The sequence below is a fragment of the Ailuropoda melanoleuca genome, chromosome 17 (assembly GCF_002007445.2).
Source record: "Ailuropoda melanoleuca isolate Jingjing chromosome 17, ASM200744v2, whole genome shotgun sequence".
Taxonomy (NCBI): Eukaryota; Metazoa; Chordata; class Mammalia; order Carnivora; family Ursidae; genus Ailuropoda; species Ailuropoda melanoleuca.
Genome location: NC_048234.1, coordinates 41478954 through 41499793, shown reverse-complemented (window position 1 = coordinate 41499793; position 20840 = coordinate 41478954). Strand labels below are relative to the sequence as shown.

Sequence of the window (20840 nt, the reverse complement as noted above, 5' to 3'; positions counted from 1 at the left end):
CTTGAGATCATAACCTGAGCCCAAACCAAGAGTCAGAAGCTGTAACCAGCTGAGCCACTGAGGCACACCAAGCATTTGTAAAATCTTGAAAATAGTTCACGGACTTAGTTTTCTGAGCTTGCCAACATTATTAATTTTATAATAAGCTTTCTTCTCAGATTATTTATACAAAGTAAACCCAACCATGATTTTGTGACTATGGATTAGTAGAGAGATAGTCACAGCAACAATAGCTGTGTTGTATACTTGCCACCTGCCAGGCTCTAAACAATTTCATTAAATTCTCTTGTTGACCTTTTAAGGAAGTTTAAAAAAAGATCCCTGTTTTGTAAAACGAATCTGACTTTCAGGGAGTAAAAGTAATATGCCCAACATCACAAACTGGTATTGCCTAGGATTTTTTTAAGTTGTATTTTCTGTTTAGGAAAGTGTTTCCTATACTAAAACGCACAATTTGGTAAAAGCCATAGGTTTAATCGACAGTATTAGTCTAACCATTAGTTTTCTTTCTTTTTCATAATAGGCTACTGAATTCAGTGAATGGAAGAATGTTCTATTTATCATACAGTTTCTTCTTTCCTGTTTTTTGGGGTAAGAAACCATAAGTAGAAGCTTGATCTATATGTCTTGATAAATCAAATCAAAATATACATTCTGTCGGCTCTGTCAAAACCCCTTTGTCCATGCTTCTCCAGCTTTCTCTGGAAAGTAGTCGTGCAGCAGAGGAGTGGGGTGGGACCCAGGATCCCTGGGAACACAGCCTGAAAGACCAGGAGCAAGCATGAAACACTATTATTTTTGAAAGTCATGCCGATGTCACATTCTACTCCAAAATATGATGTTGCCTATTGATTTCTGAAAGTTAGTTTGAATAATATCAGCTGATGTGTCAAATTCAGTCCTGTTTGTTGCGTTGGGCATAATGTCCCATGTTTTTCAATATCTTCCACCTCACATAAATACGTGGAAATGAGAACCGTTTACTCTAGTGCTGTACCTGCTATATTCAGGGAAATTACTGAGGCGAGATGTCCAGCCATTGTATTGTCCAACAGTTTTAGGCTTTTGTTCTTAAAAATTTCCTTACGTCTGTCTGCCTGTTGAGAAGTCATGCAGCATGTGTCTTTTTTTTTTTAAATCTTCTAAAAGCTTGAAAATTCCTTTTCATGAATGGATAATACATGCAACTGGTAAATCATCCAAGAGTTGCAACAGAATGCACAGGGAACATAAGCTCCCCACCCCTCTTCCCTGCCCTCCAGCCCTGCAGTTTTCCTCTCCGGAGGTAAACACTGTTTGAAATCTTTGGAGTATCATCCCTTAGCTGGGCTCCCTGCATGTACAAACACCTGTGTCTTGTCTCATGTGGAAAGGTGCTTTGAATGACTATCTCAGGGCATTACTTCTCAAAAGACTTTTTCTGTGAAGAAAGATGAATTTCCTCATTTTTTCCCCTACCAATACTATAATTTAAATTATGTTTAGATGAGCTAAGAGCAACTCACAATCTCTTTGATCAACACTGAAAAATTCCCAAACTTGATTTTAATTGCAGTGATTAGTCACATATAATAAAAACATTTATGTACATCCTCCATCTCACTAATTCTCTCTTCAGCTGTGTCTGATTTGATGTTTAACCTGTTGATGGACTTTTTGTTTTTTGTTTTTAGAGAGAGAGTGCATGAGTGGTGGGGGGGCACAGAGGAAGAGGGAGAGAGAGAATCTTAAGCAGGCTTCATGCTTAGCATGGAGCCTGATGCGAGGCTCAATCTCACTACCCTGAAATCATGACCTGAGCTGAAATCAAGAGTCAGATCCTTAACTGACTGAGCTACCCAGGCATCCCAGGACTTTTTGATTTTAACAATTTTATATTTTATTTGTAAAAAATTCACATTTTTTTTTCAAACTTAACTGTTCATTCCTAGTATTCTCTCATTAGTGATCTCTGTGCTTGTAGTAACTTTCATTTCTTTAAATGTTATGCACATAGCTATTCTGTATTCTATATCTAATGATTTCAATATTTGCAGTATTTAAGAATCTTAATGTGTATGTGGTTTGCGACTGTCAAAACTGTGTGTGGTTGTGACTTGTGGTTGTGAACATGTTGCTTAATCTAAGTGTTGTGGGCTGATTGTCAATTCTCAAATTGCAACTTTGAGAAACTTCCCTGTAGGGACAAATTGTTTTTGCTTCTGCTCATAGCCAGGTATTGCCCCCGAAGTGGACTATAACAGGCATTTTCGAGGGTCTAGGCTCAGTGGACTACAGTGTCCCTCCCCAACCTGGAGCTTGGCGCAAGGCTCAGTTTCTAGACAGTGCTGTTCTGCTAAGGTCTCAGCCCTGAGGCACTGTATTCTGTCCCAACTGTCTGCTGCTCTGACTGCTGCCTGGTCCTAATTCTTGATCACTCTGTATCCAGGGCCTCCTTTTTTAAAGGAGGAGAGTTTGGGTGACCTCTTGTGCCTCAAGACCAACAGTCTCTCAAGTACTGTGTCCTTCCCCGGTGACTCTGCAAGGGGAGGGTCCCTTGGGGCACTTTAGGCAGCCATTGTCAGAAGCATAAGTTAAGTGAAATATTTGTAGTTTTCTCAGTTGTTGTCTCACATTTGACTTTGAAAAAAAATCTCAGCTGTGTTTGTGAGTCATTGAGGTACTGTTTCTATTTTTGTTTGCTTGTTAGTTTTACTTGCAGTATACTGCTTAATCATTCCTTGAAGGAGATCAAGAACTGAACCTTGTGAAGTCTCTGTCCTCAGTGATGATATGGTGGGCAGTGCCTAGATGGGAGCCTGCACTCTCTGGGTCTTGCCTATCAGAGGCTTGGCCCTATCTGTATATAACTTCATACTTTTTTTCTCTCCACTTAATAATGTGCTTCTTAGGAAACAAATACTCTTGGTAAAAGTTCTTAAAATATTACGTCATCAGTAGTCCCTTTGCAAATGAAAATGCGATAAAGGCATTGCAATTATAAATAAATCAGTAAAAAATGATGAAATCTTTAAGATTTCAGACTTCACCCAAATTTAAAGATGAAACTTAGGTAGGTCTGTTTTTCAAGTGGGTCTTTTGAGAACATAAAATCATGGCACCATTCCAACAGCTAAATGTCTGAATTCTGGAATCAGATGGCCTGGGTTTGAATCCTGGCTTTGCCACTTATTAGCTCTGGGTCCTTGGATGAGTTAACTAAGCACTCTGAGCCTCAATTTCCTTATTTTTAAACTGGGGTCTTTAACAATGAGATAAAGTATCTGATTCATAGGATGCGGTTGTATCAGTTGAATGAGCTAATAGTGATGGGCGCTTAGCACCTGCTGGACACACAGCAAATGCCCAGTAATGTTAAGTACGCTTTTTATTGTTAATATTTCTATGTCTGGAGGTCAGCGTGTTTTTGGGCTGACCTCTTTTCACCCCAGACAGAAGTGGTTCTACCAATAGTCCATGGCTTCAATAGTTTTTCTTCTGTTACCTATATAGTTGACCTTTGAACAACACATGTTTGAACTGTGTGGGTCCATTTATGTGTGGATTTTTTTTTTTAAATACAGACAGTTCTGTAAGTGCATTTTCTCTTATGATTTTCTCAATAACATTTCCTTTTCTCTAGCTTACTTTATTATTGGAATATGGTATATAATGTATATACTATACAAAATAGTAGTTAATTAGCTGTTTATGTTATCAGTAAGTCTTCTGGTCTATGGTAGGCTATTAGCAGTTAAGTTTTTGGTAGGTCAGAAGTTATCCCTGGATTTTTGACTGGGCAGGGGGTCGGCACTCTTAGCTCCTGTGCTGTTCAGGGGTCAACTGTACTTTACCTTCAATGGTCAAATTTTATCCTGAATCTGCTCTGGAAGGAAGCTTCAGTTTTGGCATGGGGGATTTTTCAGAATCCTTTCTTGAAGTTTCTCCTCAAAGGGTTGGGTCATTTGTTTTTTCATAGTAAGAGAAGCTATTGTAAGCTCTGAGCACATTCTCAGTTGTCAGAACAACCGGTGTGGGGCTCGTCTATCCCTTTTCTTCAGTCCCTGCTCAAGGAATGACTCAGGTTTCGCACATACGCATCCCAACCCTTGATTCCAGAGGACTCTGTTGCTTAGCTTCTTACTTACTTTCACTCTTTCAAGTTTGCATTTCAAACTTGTGTTTTTCTAACCACCAAACCCCTGTCCCATGTTGGATATATAATTACAAAATTATAACACTTTAAAAATGTATGTTAAGTGAATGGAATGGTGAAGAGGGCAGACTTTTAATTTTCTTTTGAGTTAGGGTGGGCTCAGCTTTCAGAAATGCTATTTGTAATCAGGAGTCTGTAAATAAAGTGTATGATGGAGGTTAATTATGTCAGGAAGGTAAACTGGATTGTGGGAGCTAAGATAATTTAATGCAGGCAAAAGTAAAATTTCAGTAGACTGAAATTTAAGTTGACAAACTAGATTTTAAAAAGCTAGCTCTGGGGCACCTGGGTAGCTCAGTCAGTTAAGTGTCGGCTCTTGGTTTCTGCTCAGGTCATGATCTCAGGGTTGTGAGACCAGTCCCTGCAGGGCTCGGTGCTCAGCATGAGGTGCCTGAGGATTCTCTCCCTCAGCCCCTCCCTCCACTTGTACACTCTTTGTCTCTGTAAAATAAATAAACCTTTATAAAAAATAAAATAAAAACCTAGCTCTGCAGGTATTTTTAATCTTGCTGAAAAATTATGGGTTCTGGTTCATTCATATAGCAGCTGGCACCAGCCCTCAGGTCTTGGAGGTGGTAATTCTAATCTGTTTCTGCCCCAGTAGCAGACCCTTTGATCCCACTGAAGCAGTAATATATTCCTTAATAAAAACAGGAACGTACGAAATATTTTTTAATCACAGGATAAAGAATGTTCTAGTCCTTGAACCTTCACTGATGCTGCCAGGATGTGGCCCACAAGAGCAAACAGGTTTCGGCGGCTCGAGGGGGCACAGGCGCGACAGGACTTTAAAGAGTGCAGATATTCCCCCATTCCCAATAAACCAAATCTTCAAATCAAATTGGTGCTCTGGGAAGATGGACCATATATATCCCATGACTTTGGCATCCCTGGCACACCACTGAGGCCTTGGGTGGGAAAGTTCTTACTAGAGATGGGTGAGATGAGAGTACTTGAAATTCTCTGAGATCTGAAATTAGAGTGCTGCGCTCAGGTGCCGCTGTGGCTGGTGGAAGGAATGTAAGCATGGCCTGGTATTATTTGAACATTTGTGTTGAGTTTATATAAATGTTCCTTCATGGAATGATAACCAGCGCAAGTTGTAAATGAGGTCATTTGAGTTCTGTTTGTCACTGCCCTGGGTGTGCCATACAAGCTTGGGTAAATCAGTTAGTTTTTTGTGTCCTTTTCAGAAACAGTAAGCACCTTGGAGTAGGAGTTCTGTTCCAGCGGTTTCTATGTGAGCATATCCATCTCTTGGGGACCTATAAACCCAAGCATATTGCTGTCTGTTGTCTGGATGTGAATCACATATATGTGCTATTATTTTTCAAGTGTACATAGATTATATCTGATTTAAAAATGCGGAATGGCAAGAAGCTACTTTTAAATATCTTTGTATTTTATTGATCCACAGATGCTAAAATCAAAACTACTGTCATGTGGAAGTTGACATTTTTAGTGTTAAAAGTGGCATGGTTTCCTTTGTGTTGAGTTAATGGAGGTTTTTTTAGTTTAGAACCTTGGTCATCTTAGCCAAAGGCCTACATAGGTGCCTATTTGCATATCGAAATAGATTGTTTCTTTGAGAATTGTAATACACTACTTCGATCCTCGCGGTTTTCTATTTGCCCTCTCTGGCGACACCTAGTGGTATTATTAAGAAGGGCAGCCTTTTTGTCTAGAGGCCCTCTTTTACTTCAGGACAGTGGCTATCTCGGACACCCAGGCCTCAGAGAGGGGGGCTCCTCCTGTGCTCAGCCCAGCTGGTGAGTGTGTGTCCTACTTGCCCATATTCTTGGTGGATGGATCCAAGGTGTCAGCTAATTCTGAATGCAGGTGGAGGTGGTTTCACTAAAAGGTAAGATGGAGAAAACGTTGCATGATTGGAACCCTGGAGTAGGAAATTTTAAACAAAAATAAAAATAACATCCATGATTGCCTTGGGTTTAAGGCTGCATTCATTTAGGAAGCCTGCAGGAAACTTTTCTGTGTCCCTAAATTGGGTTAGACCCCTCCCCTGTGCTGTAATCTCTAGCATTTTATTAGACTCACCTCTTCCAGGGCGGGTGCTGTGGGTTACGTACTCTTACTATCTGGGCTGAACAGAGTGGGACTCAGTAACATCATGTTGAGTTTTTTAATCTTTTTGTTTTATGCATGAATAGGATTATTTATAGTTCCTGGGGCTCTGAATTCATGTTGAATTTATTAAAATTATAACCCTTAAAAAACTTAGATTTTTTAAGGATTTAGGTTCAATTTATAAATACTGTTGTTTTATTTATAAAGCTAGTAATTTTTGTATTAATATAAGAACATTTAATTATTTGATTAATGGCTATTAAGTTTAGCTGAATAAAATACCCTAAACAATTTACTGTAAGTTGGTCTCTTTTACCACTTAGTGAATTAAAAAAAATTTAAGCATTTTAAACTGCATTTACAAATGTGATTCACCTGATTTTTCTCCAGCTACTCCAAGCCCTAATGAGACCCTCTGCAAAGCTTATGAGCCAGGTTGCTTCACACACCTAAGCAATTCTTTGAAGTCTAGTAAACCAAACTTAGAAATGTGGTAAATCTGCTTCTTTTAAACATCAAATACTGTGTTCAGACTGACACAGATTTTCTTTCTTCTTTCAAATGAAAATTGCAAGTCTAATCCCATTGCACATTTCAGTTTCAAACCACAGAGTCCAAGATGTTGGGTCCTCTAACTTGTCAAATTGTTGTAATTACTTTAATAACAGAGATACATGTTATTCTGAAGATTACAGAATTTAAGTTTATAATTGAGTTTATTCCTTAACATAAAAGCTTGGTGTGCTTTATCTCTAAGATTTTTTCTTTACCATCCCTGGTAAGAAACATACTCAGGCAGAAAGTGGTTACTGTGTTGATTTGTGATCTGGATTCTGTTATCAATAGAGATTCTGGCCTGAACTGGGGACTGGGCACTAAATTCCTGCAGGAAGAGACTGCCTAACACACAGGGACACAGGCTTTCTTAAGAGCCTGATTCCCTGTGTTCTGCCAATGGGGGATCCAGGCTTGTGCCTCCTAACTGGGATTTAAAATCCAACACATCTCATGATCTCGCTCTCTCTTTTTGGGTGGATGGAATTTTGCACCCCACTTAGGTTGAAGCTAATTTTCTTCACTTCTTGATTGGAATGAACATATTTCTTCTGATTGGATTCTGTATTCTTCCCTGCACATATATATATATTTTTCTGCTTGGTCACAATTCTGTAGTCATTTTCTTAACAGTAAGTGTCAATGTAATGTCTGGTGAATTAACTTTGGTTATAGGGCATAGGAATGTTGTTGGCATGTGGAATCCATTAATTTCTTTCGCCTTTTCCTTTCCTTTCTCTTTAATCCCCATCACCTGTTCCCCCCGGCCATCCCCACCCCCCCCTCTGGTAACAATCAGTTTGCTCTCTATTGTTAAGAGGCTATTTCTTGGTTTGTTTCTCCCTTTTCCCCCCTTTGCTCACTTATTTTGTTTTTTAAATTCCACATGTGAGTGAGATAGTATGGTATTTGTCTTCCTTTAAGTGACTTATTTCACTTGGCATTATACTCTCTAGCTCCATTCATGTTGGTGCAAATGGCAAGATTTCATTCTTTTTATGGCTGCATAATATTCCATTGTGTATATATACCACTTCTTCTTTATCCATTTATCAGTGGATGGACACTTGGGCTGCTTCCATAATTTGGCTATTGTAAATAGTGCTGCAATAAACATAGGGGTGCATGTATCCCTTTGAATTAGTGTTTTTGTATTTGATGGGTAAATACCCAGTAGTTTGATTACTGGATCATGGGGTGGTTCTATTTTTAACTTTGTGAGGAACCCCCATACTGGTCTTCACAGTGGCTGCACTACTTTGCATTCCCACCAATAGCACACGAGTATTTCGTTTTCTCCACGTCCTTGCCAACACTTGTTGTACCTTGTGCTTTGGATTTTAGCCGTTCTGACATCTCCTTGTGGTTTTGAGTTGCATTTCCCTGATGATCAGTCATGTTGAGGATCTTTTCATGTGTCTGTTGGCCATCTGGATGTCTTCTTTGGAGAAATATCTGTTCATGTTTTCTGCCCATTTTTAAATTGATTATTTGCTTTATGGGTGTTGAGTTTTATAAGTTCTTTATAGATTTTGGAGACTAACCCTGTATCAGATCTATTATTTGCAAATACCTTCTCCCATTCAGTAGGTTGCCTTTTGGTTTTGTTGATTGTTTCCTTTGCTGTGCAGAAGCTTTTTATTTTGATGTAGTCCCAATAATTTATTCCTGCTTTTGTTTCCCTTGTCTCAGGAAACCTATCTGGAAAGATGTTGCTATGGCTGATGTCAAAGAAATTACTGCCTGTGTTCTCTTCTAGGATTTCTATGGTTTCAAGTCTCACATTTAGGTCCTTAATCCATCTTGAGTATTATTGTGTATGGTGAAAGAAAGTGTTCCAGTTTCATTCTTTTACACATTGCTGTCTAGTTTTGCCAACACCATTTGTTGAAGAGACTGTCTTTCCCATTGAATATTCTTGCCTCCTTTGTTGACAGTTAATTGACCATATACTTGGGGGTTTATTTCTGGGTTTTCTATTGTTTATTGGTCTATATATCTATTTTTGTGCCAGTACCATACTGTTTTGATTACTACAGATTTGTAATATAATTTGAAGTCTAGAATTGTGATATCTCCAGCTTTATAGGATTGCTTTGGCTATTTGTGGTCTTTTGTGGTTCCATACAGATTTTGGGATTGTTTGTTCTAGTTCTGTGAAAAATGCTGTTGGTATTTTTATAGGGATTGCATTAAATGTGTACATTGCTTTGTATGGACATTTAATTTAATTTAATTTACTTATTTTATTTTTTTATTATGTTCCATTAGCCAGCATATAGTGTATGGACATTTTAACAACATTCGTTCTTCTTATCCATGAGCATGGAATGTCTTTCCGTTTCTTTGTGTCATCTTCAATTTCTTTCATCAGTGTTTTATAGTTTTCTGAGTACAGGTCTTTCACCTCTTTGGTTAAGTTTATTATTAGGCATCTTATTATTTTCGGTGCAATTGTAAATGGGATTGTTTAATTTCTTTTTCTGCTGCTTCATTATTGGTGTATAGGAATGCAACAGATTTCTGTACATTGATTTTGTATCCTGCAGCTTTACTGAATTCGCTTATCAGTTCCAGCAGCTTTTTGGTGGAGTCTTTCAGGTCTTCTCTATATAGTCTCATGTCATCTGCAAATAGTGAAAGTTTGACTTCTTCCTTATCAATTTGGATGCCTTTTCTTTTTTTGTCTGATGTCTGTGGAATCCATTAATTTCAGTCTCCTTCATCCAAAGCCAGCAATCTCTCGCTGATTTTTCCCTTCTAAACACCAGTGGTTCTCAGCTGGCTGCACGTCATAGTCACCTGTGGAGCTCTGCTGCTGCACGCAGCCAAGGGCCCACCGCAAACCAGCTGAGGGAGAACTTCTGTCAGGCATCACTGTGTGTTAAAAGCGTGCCCAGTGAATGTGATGCACAAGGAGGATTGAAGGCCACTGTTGTGACATAGCTGTTAAAAGATTTCAGACAATTAAAAAAATCTCCCCATTCTTACCCCCTTTACATGGAGACATTATGGGAAATGCACAGGCAAAATGAAAAGAACTCCTAAGGTAGAAAGTTTGGCCAATGCCCGACTGGAGCATTTTCCTGTAAAAAGTTGGAGTTATAAAGGGAGATGTTTTAAGTTGTAGGTTATAACATCTTTATGGTACGTTTTTCGTTTTTATTTGTTTAAAGTACTTGTGGGTGGGTGACGCATAGACTCTTCTTAATCTGTTATACCCGGCACAGTCAGGCACGCAGCCGAGCGTCTCCTTCCTTGCCCCAGGTTTCTGTTGATGTGCTCCACAGCTTTGTGCAGCTATTACAACTCGGCCCTCACAACAGCAGTGGTTGGAGCCATCAAGGTAAGTGGGCGGAGCCTTGGGAAGTGGGGAATTGGCCGTGAATCCAGTCTTCACGATAGAAGCTGAGTTCGAGTTTATTGTCGTAACAGGTGGTAGGCTTGTGACCTTTTCAGCTGTACCTGGGTGACCTCTTAGATCTTCTCATCCACTAATCCATGAAACAGAGGGAGGGCTTGCTAATTAAAAAGGAGAGACAAATTTTGACCTTTAATTTGGGGGTGGTAGGAGGGGATGGTCTGGGAAAATGAAGTAAGAAAAGCAGGAAAAAATTCCAAATTTCTGCACTCACCAAGATGCCTTGTTCAGTACCTTGTTCGTGCAACTCGGTTCTCTGGGAGAACCTGTTGACTAAGAAAGGGAAGGCTTGTGAAGAGCTGTTTTTAGTCTGTAGGCTCCGTTACAAGGTATGACACGCATGCACTATGTAGGTATGTTTTGTGTCTGCACGTTTGAATGCGCACAGCAACGAAGAGGAGGGTGGGGTGTTCTGCACTGTATCCCACAGTCGCTTTGTGTTTTCATTCACGTGGGTAGAGTGAGTGAGAAAGACTGCCCGCTCTAACAGTAGGCTTGTCTGTTGGGCACCCAGATCCTCCTGGAATACACAGGGCAGGGCACTGCTTGGAATTTACTGGATGGCTAATCTGTGTAAGTTTAGGGTCAATGTGATTAAAATTCACTCCCCAGTGATGGTAAAGAGTCGGGATCTGGAAAGCAATTACAACTCAACTCTTACATCTTTTTTTTCCTGTGTATTAACGGAAGGGGCGTGAATGATGCAGTGTTCTGTAATTATCATGCCATATAAAGCCATATGTAATGGTTTTTTATTCATTCATTCAACGTTCTGTGAACAGCTACTGTGTACAAGTCTCTGGGCAAAGGAACTAAAATATTTAGTTTCAGATTTTACCATATATATGTATTTCCCCCCTAAATCCTTCGCTTTTAAAATGACTAATCCTCTCTCTTTTTCTGCAGAATGTATCCATTGCCTACATTGGAATGTTAGTTGGTGGAGACTACATTTTCTCTGTGTTAAACTTTGTAGGGTTAAATATTTGGTAAGTGGGATTTCTAAATGAACTCATCTTAGTAAAATATGAATTTTAAAAAGTGTGATTAATCTGTTACAAGTGAAAGAATGGGAGGTGTTTTGACTTTTTAGTTTCTAAGATAATTTTACTTAAATCACTCAGTTCATCTGTTTTTATGACATGCTCCTTCATGTGCATCACGGGGGTGTGTATGATGAAAATTCAAGGGGCTGAGATCTGAATTTAATTCACGTGTCTTCACACACACACACACACACACACACACACACACACACACAAGTTCTTCTAAGTTGTCTGCCTTCCTCTTGTGAAGTGGGCCTTACTGATGTCCTGCTTGGTCAAAGCCCCATATGCTAAGGATATTGGGAGGAGGGGCTGAGAGAGTTTTGAAGGCATTTTGGGGTCCTAGACATGGGACACTGTCTTAGGATACTAGTATAGTTTATTCAACAATAAACAAATATTTTCTCTCCAAAGGTTTGTATTGGATTTGATCTATTCTTTTTCTGCCCCAAAAGATTTCTAAATAAGGGGGTAAGTCTCATCAAGTAATCCACAAACTAGGAGAAAAACAGGCGTCTCAGTCACTCCCTTCAAATCAAGCTGGCTCGATCTATAAAGATGTGTATCTTATACAGACCTGGGGGTACTGCCTGTGAGATTTATTTACTTGCACTTTTCCCTCCTTTCAGCATGGCAGGGGGCTTGAGATACTCCTTTTTAACTCTGAGCAGCCAGTTAAGCCCTAAACAACCTGTGGACGAAGAGAACACTCCTCTGGATTTGAAGAGTTAGAATCTGAGGCAGGAATGCAGACTGGGAACACGGTGGGGGGCATTCCCTGCTGCGGGAATGTGCCGCCGGATGTTCTGGTCAGGACAGCACTCAGCGCCCTGGTTACGGCACAACAGGAAAGTCTGCAAACTGCAAAGAGAATGTAGGGTTCACGCTGCTGCTCCTCCAGGCGCCACCGTGAGCCCTGAGAAGCGTATTTGGGCAAAACCTTACCACCTGAAAGTGAATCTTACCGAGGAAACGATGGATGAGAGGGATGGTATCCAGGGGTTTGCGCGGGCAGAGCACTGGCTGTTGGGTCACCCAGCCCCATCTCCGAGCTGCTCTCCGCCACTGCCGTGTGTGTTTAAAAAGACGGAAATGGCCGATGGGGTGAGAGCGATTTTTATCAGCACCTTGGCCTTAATTTCAAGGATCCCAGCCAAAGCAAAGTGTCAGTGAGAACAATTTTCTTTTCAGTTTAAACAAACATGTCTTTATTTTAATAAAATTAGCCAGTTAACTGCAAGTTATTCATTAGCTCTGATTTGATCATCTATGTTTGTATCTTTTCCCAATCATCAAAGTAAAATAAAAATATAATTTATATGCAGGTCTCATACTGTGATATTATTGTGGATAGGCAGAAAGACTCTGCCTGAAGGGTGATATTCCTTTTAAGGCTCATGTTGGAAAAGATTACAAAATAACTCAGTGGGAAAAAAATCTGCATGTGCCCTGTTCACATTTAAATAGCTCATATTTCTCACCCCATCTCCCCAGGTTTGTTCAGGGGGCTTTGAGATTCAGATCACTTGGATTTTAGCCAAAGGTACATTTCTGCATAGGCTCATCTGACCTCCCAGGCCAGTGGTGTGTGGGAAGGAGCCCTGAATGGGTGAGCATTATTTTCATTTCCATCAAGAAATGCGCTGGGGCACCTGGCTGGCTCAGTCAGAAGAGCACGCGACTTGATCTCAGGGTCATGAGTTCAAGCCCTACGTTGGGTATGGAGCCTACTTGAAATAAAGCAGTGGGCCATCCCCGTTGGGGTTGTGGTGCAGGGTGAGGCCCCAGTCTGGGAGGCAGGGGCCCTTCTAATCCCACCTCCATTCGTTGCCATTGTGGCCTCCACTGTTTTTATCTGTCAGGTTGAACTGGATCTCCAAATCCTTGCTAGCTCTCACTTTCTAAGTGTCTAGAAGCTGAGCCATATGTGGAGAAGAGCAGCAAATGAAAGAATGATTGTACTGATGCGTTGTTTCAGATTACCTTTTAAAAAAATTGGTTTTGATTGTAAACCACACAGAATATAAAATTTACTACCTTAGGCATTTCTAGGTGTGTAGTTTGGTAGTGTTAAGTATATTCGGATCGTTGTGCAATCTCTAGAACATCTTCATTTTGTAGAACAAATGTGTGCCCATGAACCAGGAAGTCACCACAGCCCCAGGCAGCCGTCGTTCTACTTCCTGTCTCTATGAGTATGACCACTCGAGACATCTAAGCGGAGTCACGCAGTGTTTGTCTTTCTGGGCCTAGCTTACTTTACGTAGGGTAAGGTCCTCAAGGTTCATCCTCGTAGCAGACGTCAGAATTTTCTTCCTTTTGAAGGCTGAATAATATTCCGTCATACGGGTGCATATATCACATTTGGCTTACCCATTCATCTGTCAGCGGACACTTGGCTATTTATGAATAATTCTGCTATGAACATGGGTGTACAGATGTGTCTTTGAGACCCTGCTTTCAATTCTTTTGGATATTAAAATTTGTTTCCTCTATATACGGACCACTTCTGCCATCAAATGTGTGGGGTTTTTACCTCATATTCTCTCTGGAGGAATTCTCTCTGGACCCCAACTAGGTGTCCTGCAATTCTGTTCAATTCTAACTGCCTGTAGCTACTGCAGACCCTTGGGTGAGGGCTCAGTCCCATAAGACTGCCCCACTTCGGATGTCAGTCCCAAGTCCCAGGCTGTGACCTGTGTTTCTGACCACACCCCCTCCCTCAGGTTGGATCATTTGCTGGAATGGCTCACACAACTCAGGGAAAGTGCTGGACTCTCTGTTACTGGTTTCCTTTAAAGAATACAGCTCTGGAACAGCCAGAAAGAAGAGATGCATAGGAAGAGGTGTGTGGGAGGAGCTTGGAGCTTCCATGCCCTCTCGGGGTGCACCACGCTCCCACACGGTGACAGGTGCGCCAGCCTGGAGCTCTCCAAACCCCACGGTCCAGGCCTTCTCACTGTTCCCTGTAGCAGCTGCACTGTTTTACATTCGCACAAGGGTTCCAGTTTCTCCACATCTTGTCTGACTTGTGATTTTCTGGGTGGTTTTTTGTTTTGTTTTGTTTTGCTTTTGCAGTAGCCATTCTGATGGATGTGAGGTGATTATCTCATTGGAGTTTTGGTTTGTGTTTCCCTAATTTTTAGTAATGTTGTGTATTTTTTATGTGCTTGGCCATTTTATGTCTGTGGAGACCTGGCTTTCTAAATCCTTGCCCATTTTTGAGCTGGGTTGTGTGTTTTGTTGTTGAGTTGTAGGAGTCCTTCATTGTGTTACCTTACTTTGAAAAGGCTTCCTAGAGTGTGACCGTGGGGCGCCCGAGCTGTTGTAACTGCCTTCTCCTGCGTCATGACCGTCAGTCCTGAAACCCAGAGGCCAGATATGCTAAGGTTTGAAAAATGTCAACATCCACTCCTCATTTTTTCAGTGACAAAACAAAATAGTAGCATGTTTTTGCTTTCTTCCAAAAATTTTTTTTTCTGATTTTCATTCTCCAAATTCTTGAAGATGATTTTGTGTTTTTCTCCTCTTAATATAGTCAATCCTTTTTTTGTTTTCATAACCAGGATGCCTCGTTGGGTGTTCTTATTTAAATTTTTTTTCTTCTGCAATCACCCTGAATACTTTTTTGGCCTTTTCTTACATGACCCTTTCTTTTTGCCTTTCTGCAGAGATTTCTCCCGCTTCCATGTGTGGCCAGCAGAGGGCACATGAAGAGCAGCCAGGCAGCATTTGCAGTTTCTAGAAGATCCCTAATTTACCCAGCTTCCCGCCTGGTGGCGGTGGTGGGGGCTCCAATCTGGTTTTTGAATTAAGATTAGTTGAGGAAGCTGGGTGCGGAGAGGTGGTTCGAAAGGGGTTTGGGAGCCTCAAGGAGGGTAAAGAGGAAATGTAGCCTAATGCCCCAGGCTCCAGATTTCTTTTTTTCTTACTAAAAGAAGTTGTAAAAGCCAGTCTGGATGGGACAAAGAAAATGAATTTAATATCCTTGATATTTTGCTTACTTCTGGCTGTTGTACAGCAAATAACAGTGACAGCATTTGTTAACTTGGACTTTTTCCTGCTGGTTTAATATTTTTCCTGCATATTGAATGTATCTCATGTACAGGGACACTGGAGTTTTGGACAGCTGAGTTTGCTTAAAGAATAGAACCTCGTTTAGAGAAGAGTTATGTATCATGTATATATATACACACACACATACACACATTTTTATTTATATATATTCTCTGTACCCTCAGCAAAATGGTGGTTACATTTGTCAATAATTTCAGAGTCTTCAGTTACTTTTTTTTTGCACAATCATTTGGATTTAGTTTCCTCCCTTCTTTTCAACTTCATTGTTTTTCAGCTACAGAATAAGCTTAAAACCAGAGGTTTGGGTGTACCCTCTGCGAGAGTACATGTCTGTCTCAGCTCTGGGATAGCATCTGGTCACAAAGCACACTGTGATGCTAGGGAGCCTGGACTGCGCACCTGTTTGCCAGGGGAAGGGGGCAGCACCGAGGTTGCCTAGGCAACCTTTCCTACCAACTGAGGAAGAGCAAGGAGGAGGAGCACATCGCCAGGGGGAAGAGCGCCCACACTCAGGAGCCGCTCTTCATCGCCCTCCGTGATATCCTGTTACTTCTACAGCTGAGTGCTGAATGGCATCCACCTCGGCTTCTTGTTGTAAAAGCTTCTCTGTGACTACCTGTTAGAGTCTGGAAATTTCAACCACTTTTCCTTTGATTTGCCCTACTTCATCCAACAGGCTGTTCACTTCACCCGGTAGGTACTGATTTTCTGGTCCAAACATTTGTATTTCTTCTGGGGATGATTCATCTTCCCTGCTGCCATCTCCCCAGGCGCCCGATTCAGGTTGTGCTTTGCTTGGAGTCTTGTTGGCATATTTCCCAGGAACAGTTCCTTCCTCAGGGTCTTCTGAAGGTGTCCGTGAACATTCTCAGAAGACATAGATAATCTTGTCTTTGTATTTGGTTCTGGTTCCAACTTAGATACTCTTTATTCATCACCACTTGCTTAACTCCAGCGGCTCTTGTCCTAACCTGCCCTGAAATCCGAAACAACACCCCTGTGCTTGCTGGAAAGGTGTCTCCTGTGGGCTTGTGTTCTTGGTCGCCAAACGGCTTCTGAGTAGATCCTCGCCAATGTCTGAGTGTCCTGGTCTCTCTGGTCTTCTGTGTATGTTATCCCTCCAAATTCAGGCACGATGTGGCTATAAGCATTGCTATAATCTGTCCTGTGTTCCAGAAGATAACTTCTCAGTTTGCCAGTGCACAAAATCTGGTGTGGGACAGAAGCACATGGATGGTGACCACCTGGGTGCGGTAAGGGCTAGGACAGAGCCGGTGTGCAAGGCACAGAGATAGAGGCCACAGGCCTTTTTCTCCCCCAACCTACAGCCATCCAATCCATCAAATGAAGACAGCACCTTCCTCCAAGGGTTATTCTAAGAATGAATTGTAATAACGTGTGGAGAGTGTTTTGGCATGGCTTGGCCCCTAGTGACCGATAAAGCTTAGTTATTGTTGTGAATACTATTATTATTGTTATCATTCTTGTTTCTAATTATGGTGGGGAAGGACTCTAAAGAGAGCATCGCTCTACAGAGAAGGCATATTGGAAGGATGACTAGGAATTTATCAGATGGGGACAAAGGCAGAAGACCACTTCAACTTTAAAGCTTGGTTATGTAGCCTTATGAATTATTTTTGTTTTCTGTGAATGAATATGTGTACTTGGGGATACATTTCAGGTGCTGGGACTTGGCAAGGGTCAGCAACCTAGCTGACCAGTAGCTGCTGCTCTGTGGCCATTTTCAGGAAACCGAGCGTTCCACCAGCTCAGAATCTCTGTTTCCTTTCTGTCATCAGACACTGGAACACATGGACAAAAAAAGCATGCACCTTAGGATGAAGCCAGAAAAAACCCAAGCCCTCCCTGGGGATGCTCGGGTTGAGGACATACTGTCTGTGTGCTTTCTGACTCTTTCCTCTACTCTCCCATGATGAGCCTCAGAGCCTTTTCTCTGCCCTGTGTGTCCACAGCCTGGACTAGAACATCAGCATTACCTGGGGACTGGTTAGAAATGCTGGGTGCACACCATATCAGGGTGCACACAAACAGAATCTGCATTTTCACCCAGGTGATTTGAGAAGCACCACCCCAGACGATTGGTCCAGACCATACTTCTAGTGCCGGGTCTCAGCCAGGGGTTCAGGTCTTTAGGTGGCCGGGGAACAGGGATAGGGAAAGAGTACATCTTGACTTTCCCTAACCAAATTTAGCATTTTTCATTTGAAAATGTAGACAAAACCATGTACTTTTAGCTGTATTTCTGCTTTTGTTATCAGGAGTTGAGATATTTTCATATCACTGTACAGTTTCTGCAGAAAAATCATTTATGTCCTGCTGAGGATTCTGAGTTATTAGGTAACTCAGTACTTGATATTTAATACGTTCACAAAAAAGCAGATGTTTAGTACATCATATTTAGAAAATATTGTGATAGGGGCGCCTGGGTGGCACAGCGGTTAAGCGTCTGCCTTCGGCTCAGGGCGTGATCCCGGCGTTATGGGATCGAGCCCCACATCAGGCTCTTCTGCTATGAGCCTGCTTCTTCCTCTCCCACTCCCCCTGCTTGTGTTCCCTCTCTCGCTGGCTGTCTCTATCTCTGTCGAATAAATAAATAAAAATCTTAAAAAAAAATATTGTGATAGCTTTTTTTGGTAATTGGTTTCCTTTATATTTTTATGTATTTTATTTTAGGCATTTAAAACCATTATTTAGGGAAGGAGATTGTAGCCATCCCTGAACTATGGCCAGGGTCCATGGCACTGAAAAAAAGGGAAGGATCCCTGCATTAGAGGGAAAGAGAAATTTCCAGATTAATGTTTTCCAGGAAATTGTTCCATTGTTGGCCTTTCTACCATGAAGGTTTGTGGCCTGAGTGGGTGTGGAGGCACCCAGGGGCAGTTTTTGCATCTGCCACCTGGTGGGAGGGGTCATTCTTCAGCCAATGGTGGCCAGCTGTCTGTGGGGCCAGAAAGACTGAGAGCAGGAGAGAGTGGGAGAGGGGTAGACAATGGCCTGTAGGCTTCACTGCCATACCCTCCTCATTCGAAAATCAGAACAGAGATGTGGATCCTTAGTTGTGTCCCAGCACAGAACCTTATTCTTCAAATTCTGTGACTGCTTACCTGGAGTGTAACGTTACAGGTCTATGCAAAGGTGGGCCGGCAGTGTGAGGTGCTTTGTGGACCCACTCTCCAGTGAAACACACAAAGCTAGAGAAAACCATAAAAACAACCATTTAAGATCTCTGGAAATTATCCTAGGGGCATGCAACAAATGAAGAAACATTGATTCAAGAAAACCTAATAAACTTGGTAATGAGAGTGTGGAATTGGAGCCTTGACCTACCTCCTTCCTCTCTCCTCCCTCAGCTCAGCTTGATGGAAGCTCCACCCCCAGATGGGCATGGACAAACCAATGGGGCTCCTCCTCCCAGCTGCCAGTCAAGGATTACTGTATCTAATTAGGAGCCGCAGGCCACCAGTGTTTCTCACCTTCTCCAAGTTGGAGAGGCTCAATTCCCAGTGAGTGCAGGGCCTCCGTCTACCAACCCCCACCCATAGGTTGGAGGAGGCCCTTCCCAGGTGTGGTAAGCCAAGAATCCTGGGTTCCCAATCACCCTTGCCCCAACTTGATTGTAGGGCAGAGGTGTGATACCAGAAGCTGTCAAGACCAGAGGCTACTGCCCTGACTAGTATTCGGAGTAGTGGCTCAGAGTGCCCAGAAGACACAGTCTGTGCAGTAAAGAATTTGACCTTATGCCATCCCAATCAAAATAGCAATGCCATTTTTCAAAGTGCTGGAACAAACAATCCTAAAATTTGTGTGGAACCAGAAAAGACCCCGAATTGCTAAGGAAATGTTGAAAAAGAAAAACAAAGCTGGGGGCATCACGTTGCCTGATTTCAACCTATATTACAAAGCTGTGATTACCAACACAGCATGGTACTGGCACAAAAACAGACACATAGACCAATGGAACAGAATACAGACTCCAGAAATGGACCCTCAACTCTATGGTCAACTAATCTTTGACAAAGCAGGAAAAAACATCCAATGGAAAAAAAAAACAGTCTCTTCAATAAATGGTGCTGGGAAAATTGGACAGCTATATACAGAAGAATGAAACTCCACCATTCTCTCACACCATACACAAAGATAAATTCCAAATGGATGAAAGACCTCGATGTAAGACAGTAATCCATCAAAATCATAGAGGAGAATATAGGCTGTAACCTCTTTGACATCGGCCACAGCAACTTCTTTCATGACATGTCTCCAAAGGCAAGGGAAACAAAAGCAAAAATGAACTTTTGGGACTTCATCAAGATAAGAAGCTTCTGCATAGCAAAGGAAACAGTCAACAAAATAAAGAGGCAGCCCACAGAATGGGAGAAGATATTTGCAAATGACACTACAGATAAAGGGCTGGTATCCAAGATCTACAAAGAACTTCTCAAACTCAATACCCAAGAAACAAATAATCAAATCAAAAATGGGCAGAAGATATGAACAGACACTTTTCCAATGAAGACATACAAATGGCTAACAGACACATGAAAAAATGTACAACATCATTAGCCATCAGAGAAATTCAAATCAAAACCACCTTGAGATACCACCTTACGCCAGTTAGAATGGCAAAAATTGACAAGGCAAGAAACAAATGTTGGAGAGGATGTGGAGAAAGCGGAATCCTCTTATGCTGTTGGTGGGAATGCAAGTTGGTACAGCCACTTTGGAAAACAGTGTGGAGGTCCCTCAAAAAGTTAAAAATAGAGCTACCCTATGACCTAGCAATTGCACTACTGGGTATTTACCCCAAAGATACAGACGCAGTGAAGAGCAGGGCCACATGCACCCCAATGTTCATAGCAGCATTGTCCACAATAGCTAAATCGTGGAAGGAACCGAGGTGCCCTTCAACAGATGACTGGATAAAGAAGATGTGGTCCATATATACAATGGAATATTACTCAGCCATTAGAGAGAATGATCACCCAATATTTGCATCAACACGGACAGGACTGGAGGAGATTATGCTAAGTGAAATAAGTCAAGCAGGGAAAGACAATTATCATATGGTTTCACTCATTTGTGGAACATAAGGAATAGTAGGGAGATCAGTAGGAGAAGGAAGGGAAAAATGAAGGGGGTGTAAACAGAAGGGGAAATGAACCATGAGAGGCTATAGACTCTGGGAAATGATGTGAGGGTTTTAGAGGGGAGAGGGGTGGGTGGATGGACTAGCCTGGTGATGGATATTAAGGAGGGCACATATTGCATGGAGCACTGGGTGTTATATGCAAACAATGAATCATGGAACACTACATCAAAAGCTAATGATGTACTGTATGGCGACTAACATATCATAATTAAAAAAAAAAAGAATTTGACCTTACACAGACAAATGTCTGGCCTTTGCCCTTGGCTTCTAGGTACTTCTATGCCCTTGGAATAT

The 20840-nt window shown here is 41.6% G+C and overlaps 1 protein-coding gene across 8 annotated transcripts in view; it reads left to right on the top strand.

The window, feature by feature from the left end:
* Nucleotides 1-12622, top strand: part of SLC35D2 (solute carrier family 35 member D2) — a 48992-nt gene extending 36370 nt beyond the window's left edge. For 3 of the 8 annotated variants that reach the window (XM_034646926.1, XM_019809416.2, XM_019809413.2), the window contains 4 exons: nt 524-591; nt 10070-10181; nt 11163-11245; nt 11932-12622. In XM_034646926.1, the coding sequence (XP_034502817.1) occupies nt 524-591; nt 10070-10181; nt 11163-11245; nt 11932-12034 (366 nt within the window). In that variant the 3' untranslated portion in view covers nt 12035-12622. The other 5 variants (XM_019809417.2, XM_011236619.3, XM_019809415.2 and 2 more) reach the window with 4 other exon arrangements.
* The last annotated feature ends 8218 nt before the right edge of the window (nt 12623-20840 follow it).